The following is a 13,674-nucleotide window of genomic DNA, read 5'->3' on the forward strand; positions in this document are numbered from 1 at the left end:
GCTCACGTAAGAAATCGACAAACAGTAACACAAACTCAATCACTCCGTCACACATACACACACACACACACACACACACACACACACACACACACACACACACACACACACACACACACACACACACACACACACACACACACACACACACAGTAAGCATAGGTGAAACTATGCAAGAAAGCGAGACCCTGGATCTGCCAAGAAGTCTCGGCCCGCTCACAATAACAATGACCGAGACTTTCAGTAATTCCTTTGCGTGACGTCTAACCCTCTTACGTCATACTGTGACGTCTTCAAATAGTTTCTATCACACACGTCGAACACTTTTGACCGAGACTGACGTAATCCATAGACTCGGAAATGTTAAAGTTTCTACCACAGACATACACACATACATACATACGCACGCACGCACGCACGCACGCACGCACAGACAGACAAAGTTTATCATCGCATAGGCTACACTTACGTGAGCCAAAAAGTATGCAGGACACAAAGAGTGTGAGGTGACCCAGTACGGACGAGGCAAGGGGAGAGTGATGGAGACAGAACCAAAAGGGTGACTTTGTGAAGGTCTAACAGAGAGGTATTTGGGTCAAAGAGTGAGTCGGTGGAAAACAAGGAGACCTGTGATTTATTGCACGATAGCACAATGAAGAGCAACACGCACCGCCTTGTCACTTGTCCCAACACAAAGGATAGGGGGGGGGGGGGGGGAGAGAGAGGGTGGGAGAGAGAGGGAGAGAGAGCGAGAGAGAGAAAGCGAAAAAGAAAGAGAGAACAAAAGAGAGAGAAAGCGAAGAAGAGAGCGACAGAGAGAGAGAAAGCCAAAGAGAGAGAGTGAGAGAGAGAGAGTGAGCGACAGAGAGAGAGTGAGCGACAGAGAGAGAGAAAGCCAAAGAGAGAGAGTGAGCGACAGAGAGAGAGTGAGCGACAGAGAGAGAGAAAGCCAAAGAGAGAGCGAGTTGGAGAGAGAGTGTTGATGTTGTTACTTGTCAGATAAGAGTGCAGGAATCAGGGCAGTTCGTTCTATAAGTTGATCCTACTGTATCCCTCAATACCGACTTTCTAACGTTAGTCATAAACTTCTTGTTGAGTTGGTTAAGTTTCTTCCCAGCACTTAGTGTACGCTGGTTTGGTCAACTCTCTATAATGATCTCGAATTCCGTGGGTTTGCTTACAACACGATAGTTTAAGTTAGATGAAACAGAAGATAGCATGCTCCAGTTCGGGCTGGTTCCTGGTTCACGTTCATTTCAATTGTGCATTTTCCCTTCCCTGTCAGCCACATTCTCAACTCAGAGAAGAGAATGCTCCGTTCCATCGTTAGCCAGCGCAAAGAAACGTCAGAATGGTTGTTCTGGAACTGGCCTGTTTGTCCTGTGGTGAGAATGGTTGTAGTGGAACTGGCCTGTTTGTCCTGTGGTGGGAATGGTTGTACAGTGTACTAGAACTGGCCTGTTTGTCCTGTGGTGGGAATGGTTGTAGTGGAACTGGCCTGTTTGTCCTGTGGTGGGAATGGTTGTAGTGGAACTGGCCTGTTTGTCCTGTGGTGGGAATGGTTGTAGTGGAACTGGCCTGTTTGTCCTGTGGTGGGAATGGTTGTAGTGGAACTGGCCTGTTTGTCCTGTGGTGGGAATGGTTGTAGTGGAACTGGCCTGTTTGTCCTGTGGTGGGAATGGTTGTAGTGGAACTGGCCTGTTTGTCCTGTGGTGGGAATGGTTGTAGTGGAACTGGCCTGTTTGTCCTGTGGTGGGAATGGTTGTAGTGGAACTGGCCTGTTTGTCCTGTGGTGGGAATGGTTGTAGTGGAACTGGCCTGTTTGTCCTGTGGTGGGAATGGTTGTAGTGGAACTGGCCTGTTTGTCCTGTGGTGGGAATGGTTGTAGTGGAACTGGCCTGTTTGTCCTGTGGTGGGAATGGTTGTAGTGGAACTGGCCTGTTTGTCCTGTGGTGGGAATGGTTGTTCTGGAACTGGCCTGTTTGTCCTGTGGTGGGTCGTAAGAGCAGTACGTTGGAGAAGAGAATGCCCTCCTTGTCTGTAGGTGGTGGCAGGGGATGCATAGAACAGAAAATTACGTTCTTCTGGATCTGGATGCCCAATGGGTGTTGATTGTGAGATATCGTGTGAATTTGGCTATACAGGACGGAAGGCGTGCGCATCGCCATTTAAAATGGCCATTATATATTCATAGGCACTGGCAGCTAAATTCCATCTTCACTACTTTTTCTCTTTTTTCAAAGTGACGGCGAGCTGTGAAAGCAACAAGCTGATATTCATCCTTTAATCTTGCAGACACATTTCCCATTGGAGTAAATAAAGTTATATAATTATGTCTATGTCTATGTCAATCCTCATCACTATCCTTTTTCTCTTTCAGTGACGGCGAGTGCAGAGAGCAACAAACTGATGTTCATCCTGGTGCCAAGCATCACGATCCCCCTGGCCCTTGCCATCCTCCTCGCCATCGTGTGTTTCTGTCAACGGCGTGGGCGAGGAGGGGGGCGCCACCCCAGCGCTAACGGCAAGACGGCCCAGCCAGTGGAGATGAGTCCCCTCAACCCCAAGCCCGCCACACGTGCCAAGGAGATCCCCCCACAGAAGATACGATACCTGCAGGAGCTGGGAGAGGGAGCCTTCGGGAAGGTCAGTCATGCTTGTTTTATAATAAGAAGAGAAATAAGTGTCACAGACATGTCATTTGCACATTTACACACATAGAGACACCGCCAGATGTGTGCATGCACACACAGTCACACATAGACACACAGACACATAAACACAGACACATAAACACATAAACACACACACATATAAACACATAGACACATAAACACACAGACACATAAACACAGACACATAAACACATAAACACACACACATATAAACACATAGACACATAAACACACAGACACATAAACACACAGACACATAAACACACAGACACATAAACACACAGACACATAGACACACAGACACATAAACACAGACACATAAACACATAAACACACACACATATAAACACATAGACACATAAACACACTGACACATAAACACACAGACACAAAAACACACAGACACATAAACACACAGACACATAGACACACAGACACATAAACACAGACACATAAACACATAAACACACACACATATAAACACATAGACACATAAACACACAGACACATAAACACACAGACACATAAACACACAGTCACACATAGACACACAGACACATAAACACAGACACATAAACACATAAACACACACACATATAAACACATAGACACATAAACACACTACTTGTAGTAGTAGCAGATAAGTCCCTCTTAAGGGCGAGGGCCAGATGCAAAAACAGCTTATCTACTTTTATACGCAAAGTATATTTGTGAACGTAACGTTTTGTTTTGTCAATAATTAAACGTTCCAACAACTTACTTTTCTTGTTTATTTATTCTGAATTTTGGAACGTTGGCAGTCAATTTGTTTTTGGATTTTCAGCATATTATCTACGATTATTCTTGTAATTGTCTTTGTCATTGTCACTAAGGGAGTGTGCGCTGTGTCTAGAGGTGTACAAGGGGGAGCTGGTGGGTCTGTAATTGTCTTTGTCATTGTCACTAAGGGAGTGTGCGCTGTGTCAACAGGTGTACAAGGGGGAGCTGGTGGGTCTGTAATTGTCTTTGTCATTGTCACTAAGGGAGTGTGCGCTGTGTCAACAGGTGTACAAGGGGGAGCTGGTGGGTCTGTAATTGTCTTTGTCATTGTCACTAAGGGAGTGTGCGCTGTGTCAACAGGTGTACAAGGGGCAGCTGGTGGGTCTGTAATTGTCTTTGTCATTGTCACTAAGGGAGTGTGCGCTGTATCTACAGGTGTACAAGGGAGAGCTGGTGGGTCTGTAATTGTCTTTGTCATTGTCACTAAGGGAGTGTGCGCTGTGTCAACAGGTGTACAAGGGGGAGCTGGTGGGTCTGTAATTGTCTTTGTCATTGTCACTAAGGGAGTGTGCGCTGTGTCTACAGGTGTACAAGGGGCAGCTGGTGGGTCTGTAATTGTCTTTGTCATTGTCACTAAGGGAGTGTGCGCTGTGTCTACAGGTGTACAAGGGGGAGCTGGTGGGTCTGTAATTGTCTTTGTCATTGTCACTAAGGGAGTGTGCGCTGTGTCTACAGGTGTACAAGGGGGAGCTGGTGGGTCTGTAATTGTCTTTGTCATTGTCACTAAGGGAGTGTGCGCTGTGTCAACAGGTGTACAAGGGGGAGCTGGTGGGTCTGTAATTGTCTTTGTCATTGTCACTAAGGGAGTGTGCGCTGTGTCAACAGGTGTACAAGGGGGAGCTGGTGGGTCTGTAATTGTCTTTGTCATTGTCACTAAGGGAGTGTGCGCTGTGTCAACAGGTGTACAAGGGGCAGCTGGTGGGTCTGTAATTGTCTTTGTCATTGTCACTAAGGGAGTGTGCGCTGTGTCTACAGGTGTACAAGGGGGAGCTGGTGGGTCTGTACGGGGACAACAGCATCACCAAGGTGGCCATCAAGTCTCTCAAAGAGAACTCAGCGCCCAAGGTGCAGAACGACTTTCGCCGCGAGGTCGACCTCATGTCGGAGATGCGTCATCCGAACATCGTGTGTCTGCTGGGCGTGTGCATGCGACAGGAGCCCATCTGCATGCTGTTCGAGTTCATGGTGCAGGGCGACCTTCACGAGTACCTCATCATGCACTCGCCCCACTCAGACATCTCCGTGGTGGACAAATCGCGCCCTGGTGGAGGCAGCAAGGTGCTGGAGTACCCTGAGATGCTGGTCATCTCTACACAGGTAAAGACAGGGCTTGATAGGGAGAGAGTAGGTGTGTGGGGGGGGGGAGGGTCGGTGTGTGTGTGTGTGTGTATGCGTGTGTGTGTGTGTGTGTGTATGTGTGTGTGTGTGTGTGTGTGCGTGTGTGTATGTGCGTGTGTGTGTGAACTAAACAAAACAGGTGTTTTCTGTCTGTTCAACATAATGCTTTAATTTGTGTGTTTTGTCCCACAGATCGCAGCAGGCATGGAGTACCTTGCCTCGCACCACTTTGTGCACCGCGACCTGGCTGCCCGCAACGTGTTGGTGGGTGAGGGTCTGACGGTCAAGGTGGCGGACTTCGGTCTGTCGCGCGACATCTACTCCTCGGACTACTACCGCGTGCAGAGCAAGTCCCTGCTCCCCGTGCGCTGGATGCCGCCCGAGTCCATCATGTACGGCAAGTTCACCACGGACAGCGACGTCTGGTCCTTCGGGGTCGTCCTCTGGGAGGTCTTCTCCTTCGGCCTGCAGCCCTATTTCGGCTACTCCAACCAGGAGGTGATCGAGATGATCCGGTCCCGCCAGCTGCTTCCCCAGCCTGAGGACTGCCCGGGGAGGATCTACGGGCTGATGGTGGAGTGTTGGAACGAGATCCCCACCCGCCGCCCGTCTTTCCGCGAGAGCCACGCCCGACTGCGAGCCTGGAAGAGCGAGCTGCTCGCGGTGCAGAACCCCCACTGGTCGCTGTCGCAGAGCCAGTCCGCTCACTCGTCCAGCACGCACCAGAGCTCGCAGTCCCAGCCGTCTCACCACAGCAGCACCGGCCCCAGCAACACCACCGCCCTCACCGGACTCACCGGCAGCTCCGGCACCTCAGACCCTAACTCTGCTGCCGGGGGTAGTAGTCTCGGCGCGCCGCCAATGATGCCGGGTCAAGGTCAAATGCCGAGCCAAGGTCAAATGCCGGGTCAAGGTCAGATGCCGGGTCATGGTCACATGCAAGGTCACGGTCAGATGCAAGGTCAAGGTCACATGCTGGGTCAACCCTACCCCAACTTTGCCATGTCGCAGGGCCAGATGATGGCCGTGCCGCCCCACATGATGGCGGTAGGGGGACCACCGCCGCACTACGTGATGGCGCGACCAGGGGGGATGACCAACATAAGCAACATCCCCATGACGGCGCCAGTACCGCCCCCTGCCTACAACGGGTTCAACGGTCAGGTCAACAAGGCCTCACCCGCCGCCTCCGTCACAAGCTCCAAGTCTTCTAACAGCGGGGCGTCCGCCAGTAGCGGCCCCACTGCCCCCCTCAACGGCCCCACCCCCACCGTCCCCATCTCCCACCACAACAACCTGGGCAACAATCTTGGCAACAATCTGGGCAATGGGGGGATGCGTCTGGCCCCCACCCCCCTCCCCCCGGTCACCTGCGTCCCCAACTGTGAAAAGTTCACCAACTTTGTGCCACACAACGCGTACATTCCCACCGACCAGAGGACTTCTGACATCTGACTCTGACGGGTGTAAGTGTGTTTCGTGTCAGTGTCGCGCGCTTTTGTGCCAACCCGCTGTGGTCACGTGACCCTGTGTCGCGCGCTAGGGGTCACGCTGGGGGTCACACTAGGGGTCACGCTGGGGGTCAGTGGGTGTACAGACTTGAGACGCTGACCGGAAGTGACCCGGGGTGGATCATGGAACTAACTGCACAAACTGCGTGTCCAGTGAACAGTGATGAAGACTACTGAGGGGTGTAGAGGAAACAGGTCTGACTGCAGAACGCTGTGCACAGTGGGGAGTGTTCTCTGTGCCCACAGCTAGGCACTGTTAGCACCCACAACTCTCTGACTGTGCTTTGGACACTGAGAGAAAAGTCTTCATCAGATACCTGACAACTTTCAGACAGACGCACCAGTAACTGCCTATAACTCGTGTGCTAACAGGAAGAGCACAGACTTGTCAAGCGATTGTGTTGATTCAAAGTGTTGCATGGCGAGCGTTTGTAGCAACGTGGATCTTGCTACAGCTTTCTTGTACGTGCTAAATTTGTAGCAGCTTTTGTGTACAAGTGTTTACGCCGGTAGCTACATGCCACAGCTGTACTGTTAACAGTGTTATTCTTTGTGAATATTATACATGTGTTTGTCTGTCTGTATGCATGGAACTAGGAGAGCTTTTGGGCAGAGTAGGTGAGAAGTGAGTCATCCCTAATGTGTTTGCAAAGCAAGATGAATAGATTTGTTATCATTATAATGCTTATGTATTTATACGTATGTATGTTTGTGATGATTCAGCACAAGTGATTAATACATGATCAACTATATATATAGATCTATATCTACAGAAAGACTGCCATGCTATGTGCCACAAGTGTAACAATTTTCCTTCAACACTATCACATTTTTTTAATGAAATTAAAATAAGAAACAAATATTGCACACAGAACTAACACAAGGGGTTTCACCATATTCATATGCTTGAAACTTTGTGGAGAATGATATGATGGGAACAAAGTTTTTTGTTGATTTCAAGATGTTCTGGCTCTGTCCAACAATGAATGACATCACTACAGGTGTCCGTGGTGTATGAGAGAAGCCATTTTGTGGCGAGGTTGTAGGTGTCATCCCGTGTTCTGTTGCTGACGTCTATAGTCACGCCAGAAAAAAACCTTTCATCAAACATACAAATTATGTCAATATAAAATATCACATGTGTCACGCGGAAGCTCATAATGGCACGTTTTTGTCAAGAAACTTCCATTGTTGGTATCAATACAATGGTAGGCCAGCCGAGTCAGAATTCTGCAAACAGGTAGTCCTACAGGTAGTAGTAGGTAAGAGGCGATGTGTTCGTGACACTGAGGACAAATGCTACTGTGATAATCACACTTACCTTGCAAGGCCACACAAAGAAGCCACACAGCCACAACAGCATAAAGTACAGTGGTACCTGTGATGAAAGGACACCCCTTAAGACCAGACACAACGTGTCCCAACATTGCAGGCGGTCTGTCATGACAGGTATTCTATGGCAAAGATGATTAAACGATTATTGGGAGGTGTCCTCTCTATGGAGGGGCTTGGAGTGGTAGGTACCACTGTAATGGCTGTGTGTTTGTCTTGTTGTTTCTTTCGTTCTACTGGCCAGTACTTGGCTGCCATACATAGCAGGTGCTTTAAGCGTATTACACGGCTACTGCTTGTTTGTGGGCTTTGGGCGCTGGTTCCAGCCGGTCTGTGCTGGATTCTATACCATCAGTGACACGTGACCTCTGACAAGGCCGGTGAGCAGTGCGGGCCAGTGTATTCTCTTCGTGGTGTTTAACTGGCATAATGTGCTTGCTTTATTGACTGTGTGTTTTGTTGCCTTAGTGTGTTTTATTTGATTAACCTTGTACAATGGGATTGTTGTTGCATGAGTTATGTGTTGTTATCAAAAGAACTGTGGTGATGCATTGATTTGTGTGAAAGTAGAGTTGGCATAAGTCTAACATCCCATAACCATATAATTATGCCATATTTTTTATGTACTTTGTCAAAAGCTAAATGCACTCTGCCCTTTCAAATGTGGCAGTTTACTAAGTATTGCATCAGTTTCTGTAAACAATGCTTTAATAAATAGGTGCTAATATCAACACTCACACTTGCAATAGTCACAGTATTTGCAGACAATCTAAATTGCTAAGTTGACACTTCCTTTAGCTTTCCACTACTGCCAAAACGTTGTTGAATCCAGAGTCAACTGCCATCAACAGTCAACTGCCATCAACAGTCAACTGCCATCAACAGTCAACTGCCATCAACAATCTCTGGAAGGAAACTACTGGGCTTTGGACATGTAGCTGTTTGTAGACTCTAGCCGGCACTGAGGCATGTCTTGGTTAATTATCTTGCTGGATTGTTGTCCAACCATGATTGACTGCCAGTGGAATTTGTTTGTGATGCGTGCCCGTACTCTTGCTTTGTACATGAAATGTTTTGTAAAGGTTTTCAGTTATTGGCTTTTGGCTTTGGGGAGAGGGGGGTGGGCGGGGTCAACTGATTTGTGTGTGTCTGTTATGGGAGTGCGGGTGCACGTGTGTGTGTGTGTGTCCATAGGTGTGGCTGTGTGTGTGGCTGTGTGTGTGGCTGTGTGTGTGGCTGTGTGTGTGCTGACTGGTTTGTTTGTGTTGGTAGGACTGTAAACCAAAGAGCTGGAGACACGCGCTGCATGTAATGTCTCTCTCAGATCAGTTGCTGCTTGGAGCCACGAAGGTGTGTCTGTGTATTCGCAACAACTTGTTGAAAACAGTTAGCATAATATGGACTGCATCGGAGCAATGTATACCATTCTGATAACAGTGGTTCTGTATATATTACGTTTCTATCTATCATGATTGTATAGACAAAGACTTGCATTGTTTAACCAGTGACTATGACAATGAGTTCTGCCTTTGTCCAATGAGAGGATGTACATGTTGCCTATACACGATCAATGATACAAAATGTACATGTTGCCTGTACACGATCAATGATACTTGTGTACAGTTTCTCTCCTTGACAGAGAAGTGCAATGTAGTTGTGTATAACTCACTATGATGTGACCTATGTCTGGCTTGCTTTCCTTGTACAGTGCTACCTGTGATGAAAGGACACCTTTGTGACCGGCCAAAAGTGTCCCTACAGTGCACGGGACCTGTTGATGACAGGTACACTATACAGTAATACAAATAATTGGCAAAGGGAAACAGAAGGTGTCCTTTCCATGGAGGTGTCCTCATTAGAGGGGTCTTACATTACAGGTACCACTGTAGGTTTTGTTGAGTGCTGTAATGTCTGGTCAATTGTGAACATGCAGACAGTCTGTAAATGCATGGCCGTAGCGTTGGTAGAACAGAACTAGCTCTGTGCTACACAGCTTTTCGTGTTTTGACAAGTCACGCACTTTTTGATCGGGGATATATTTACAAGGGTGGGATTGCAGTTTATCAATCTGTGTTTTGCTTATAAGTGGACATAATTATACTATAGCATACCTGTGTAAGAGAGAGAAAAAGAGAGACAGAGTGAGACAGAGTGAGAGGGAGGAAGAGAGAGACAAAGAGAGAGAGACAGAGTGAGAGAATCAGAAGCTGCTAGTCAATATGACAGGTGATGTAGTGACAGTTATTTTCTTATTCAACCATCTCCCTTAAAGCAACCTTTTCTCAATAGTTCTTTGTTAGGATTCTTACCGATTCTCTTTTTTTTTTTTTAAATAGCAAGTTGTATTGACTGTTTGGCATGGGCCACAGAAATGACTTTATGAAACATCTCCTTGTTGTCACAGTAACCGTTGTCATGACTCTCCTTGTTGTCAGCCATTTTGATAATTGTGACCGATGGGAGTTATCTCTAGAAAAACATGTCTGAGACTTATGCCAATGGGAGATGATTCTCTAGAAAAACATGTCTGAGACTTATGCCAATGGGAGATAATTCTCTAGAAAAACATGTCTGAGACTTATGCCAATGGGAGATATCTCTTAAAAAAAAACATGTCTGAGACTTATGCCAATGGGAGATATCTCTAAAAAAAACAAAACATGTCTGAGACTTATGCCAATGGGAGATATCTCTAGAAAAACATGTCTGAGACTTATGCCAACGGGAGATCGATCTCTAGAAAAACATGTCCGAGACTTACCTCAATGGGAGACATCTCTAGAAAAACATGTCTGAGACTTATGCCAATGGGAGATATCTCTAGAAAAACATGTCTGAGACTTATGCCAACGGGAGATCGATCTCTAGAAAAACATGTCTGCAGAGACATTTAAGCCAAATGCAATTACTGTCCAGATATAACCACAGGGAATGCTTCTTGTTTTTGCATGCAGGATGATATCTGATGTCTTAACAATATTATTGCTATACCTTTTACCTTTGTCAAATCTGTTGCCTTGTCAAATTATTTATTACATTTTTATTTACTGAGCAATGCAGTACCAATGTGTGCATGATGATCAAGTTAAGCTATAATTTTAAATTATGTTTGCTCAAAGTACGCTGCAGTGATTATCAAGACAGACTCTTCTCATTGTTATGTGCCATTTCGTCTTGTGTCCGCTTGCCTCTTTTATTGGGGGGGGGGGGGGGGAGGAGGATGATAATAGTAGGAAGGGTTTATCTACATTTTTAGCTTCTCTCTCTGTTTTGTTTGTGTCTACTTGTTCTTTTTAAATCTGCCATTGAATTAAAAGTGTGATGTGTATTGAGCTGAATAAGTTTAATGAGCAAGGCTGTTGTTTAGTGGACAGCCTTATTTTATTGTGTTTTGTTTTGATGTTTTTGATACTTCTTATTGGCTTTTCTTTGTTTGAGGAGGGATGGGGGGTGTTCCTTTGTTGTTGTTTGTTTTTTTGTTAGTTTATTTTTTTGGCTTTTTTTCTTCTTTATTTTGTATCTCTAAAATATTATTTATCAGTTTTAAATTCATGTCAGAAGCCAGCTTTGTCTAAAATGTAGTGGTTTGCTAAGTTATTTGTGTCATTATTTTCCCTGCTGTTTAATGTTATACGTTGTGTTTCATGCAGCTTTACCATCTCTTCGTCATGGAAATGCTGCAGTAAATTTCACAAGGAAGCAGTCTTGTTGTTTGTTTAAAGATGAAGTTTGAAATGATGATGGCTTTTTGCCAGTTTTGTCCCTAGTTCAGCTGAAGCTCCTACAAAAAGTGGAGGCGAAAGAATGTTGTTTGTTACGATGTTATTCTTAGGGGTGTCATTTAATTACCTGCAATATTTTAACCCATGATAATACTTGCAACAAAATCATGACATTGATCCAAAACTGACATGGTGGCTGTGTCAGACAATTTTGTCTTGAAGATGCCATGGAATTATCTTGATGTTTTACGGTGATGATTTGTGAAACTGTTTTAAATAAAATGCAATTACTCAGAATCATGGCTTTATCATCTCATTCTATATGAACGGATTTATAAACTGCAGGTTCTAGACCAGTCTGTTGTTGTTTTTTAAACAGAGTGTGACTAGAAAGATAGGAAAGACTTAACATACTGTGTTGCCTTAGCAACGTACTGTGTTGCCTTGGCCTCGACGTGTTTGGTTGTGCATGTCTGCTTCATTGTGCCTGTACTTTGGTTGGTTTATTTTACTGTCGTTTTTCTGTTGGAAGAGGGAGGGAAGCTTTCATTATTTTTATTTTACTTTTCCTTTCTTGCTGTACGTGTGTACTCTTGGTGTTTAGACATTAGGGTGTGTAGTACGCAGGTCTGTTTTGTGTCCTCTCGGTGCTACTCTCTCATAATAATTATCGTTACTTGAGCTTATAAGGTGCATACTGTGTACTTGCATACTGTGTACTTTACTCTGTATAAGGTGCATACTGTACTCTGTATAAGAGTACAAGGTGCATACTGTACTCTGTATAAGAGTACAAGGTGCATACTGTACTCTGTATCAGGTGCATACTGTACTCTGTATAAGGTACATCTGTACTCTGTATAAGGTGCATACTGTACTCTGTATAAGGTGCATACTGTACTCTGTATAAGGTACATCTGTACTCTGTATAAGGTGCATACTGTGTACTATACTCCTTCGTGTGCATGACAAGTTGATCATTCAGACAAAATGATTCATACAGTGAAACCCTCCTTTAAGACCCCCTGATAGAATACCCCCTGCCCTTTAAGACCCCCTGATGGAAGACTCCCTGCCCTTTAAGACCCCCTGATGGAAGACTCCCTGCCCTTTAAGACCCCCTGATGGAAGACTCCCTGCCCTTTAAGACCCCCTGATGGAAGACTCCCTGCCCTTTAAGACCCCCTGATGGAAGACTCCCTGCCCTTTAAGACCCCCTGATGAAACACTCCCTCCCCTTTAAGACCCCCTGATGGAAGACTCCCTGCCCTTTAAGACCCCCTGATGGAAGACCCCCTGCCCTTTAAGACCCCCTGATGGAAGACTCCCTCCCCTTTAAGACCCCGTTTTCTCAGATTTTCTGTTCATTACCACTGTAAATTGACCACCATTTTAAGATTCTCTCCCTTTTATGAGCTGATTCTCAGATTTGTTGAGGTCCTAAAAGGGAGGTTCCACTTCCCTGATCATGGAGACAAGATGATTGACTGAGCGTATCACGGCGTGGCAGAGAGATAACTCTCCGCATTGTCTGGGCCGCACTAAAGTACCGCTGGCCATTGCTGATATTGTATAAATAAATGAATGAAAAAAATCGGCATGTTTTGTTGTGTGTGTGTGTGTGTGTGTGTGTTTCCGTCGCGATATAACCTTCGTGGTTGAAAACGACGTTAAACACCAAATAAAGAAAGAAAGAAAGAAAGTGTGTGTTTGCATGCATGTGTTGTTTTTTGTGTGTGTGTTCGTTTTTTCTTCAATGTTTCAAGTTGTTTATGTTGATATTTAAATTGGTCCTATGTTTGCTTTGTTAGGTACTCCTGTGTTTGTTTAATTCACACACACCGACCAAACACACACACACATACTATACGAACAAACACACCACACAAACTACCACACACACACACACCATACGAACACACTTACCATACATACACCACACGCACATCATACAAACACACATGCCACACACACAGCACATTCCACCACATCACACAAACACATCTCATACACACACACAAACCACACCACACCATGCACACACTTGACACAACAGTAGTCTACGATGTGTATCAAGGGAGACAATTCATCGTCAGCAAGGATTGTGCACCAAGGGCCACAACTGGATTGTGACAGGGTACTGGTCATCACATGAAGTGCAAGCCGACCTTTTCAGCAGCGAGTCTGGGGAATACAACTGTTATTTGAGAGTGGAACAGGCGTTCCTTCCCAAAGGGTAACAAGGTTTTTGAACTTATCTTCAACCCAAATACCCAT

General features: G+C 45.7%; 1 protein-coding gene across 3 annotated transcripts in view; it reads left to right on the top strand.

Moving 5' to 3' along the window:
• LOC138967659 (inactive tyrosine-protein kinase transmembrane receptor ROR1-like) overlaps positions 1 to 12,993 on the top strand; it is a 515,394-nt gene extending 502,401 nt beyond the window's left edge. The window contains exons 14-17 of one of the 3 annotated variants that reach the window (XR_011456014.1): positions 2,381 to 2,646; positions 4,470 to 4,811; positions 5,025 to 12,285; positions 12,331 to 12,993. Coding sequence is in view for 1 of the 3 variants with exons in the window: in XM_070340295.1 (XP_070196396.1) it covers positions 2,381 to 2,646; positions 4,470 to 4,811; positions 5,025 to 6,287 (1,871 nt within the window). In the remaining 2 variants the exon portion in view is untranslated. Of the gene's footprint in view, positions 1 to 2,380; positions 2,647 to 4,469; positions 4,812 to 5,024 lie in introns of all 3 variants that reach the window. The other 2 variants (XR_011456013.1, XM_070340295.1) reach the window with 2 other exon arrangements.
• Positions 12,994 to 13,674: the final 681 nt, after the last annotated feature.

Source organism: Littorina saxatilis, linkage group LG5 (genome assembly GCF_037325665.1).
Source record: "Littorina saxatilis isolate snail1 linkage group LG5, US_GU_Lsax_2.0, whole genome shotgun sequence".
Classification (NCBI taxonomy): Eukaryota; Metazoa; Mollusca; class Gastropoda; order Littorinimorpha; family Littorinidae; genus Littorina; species Littorina saxatilis.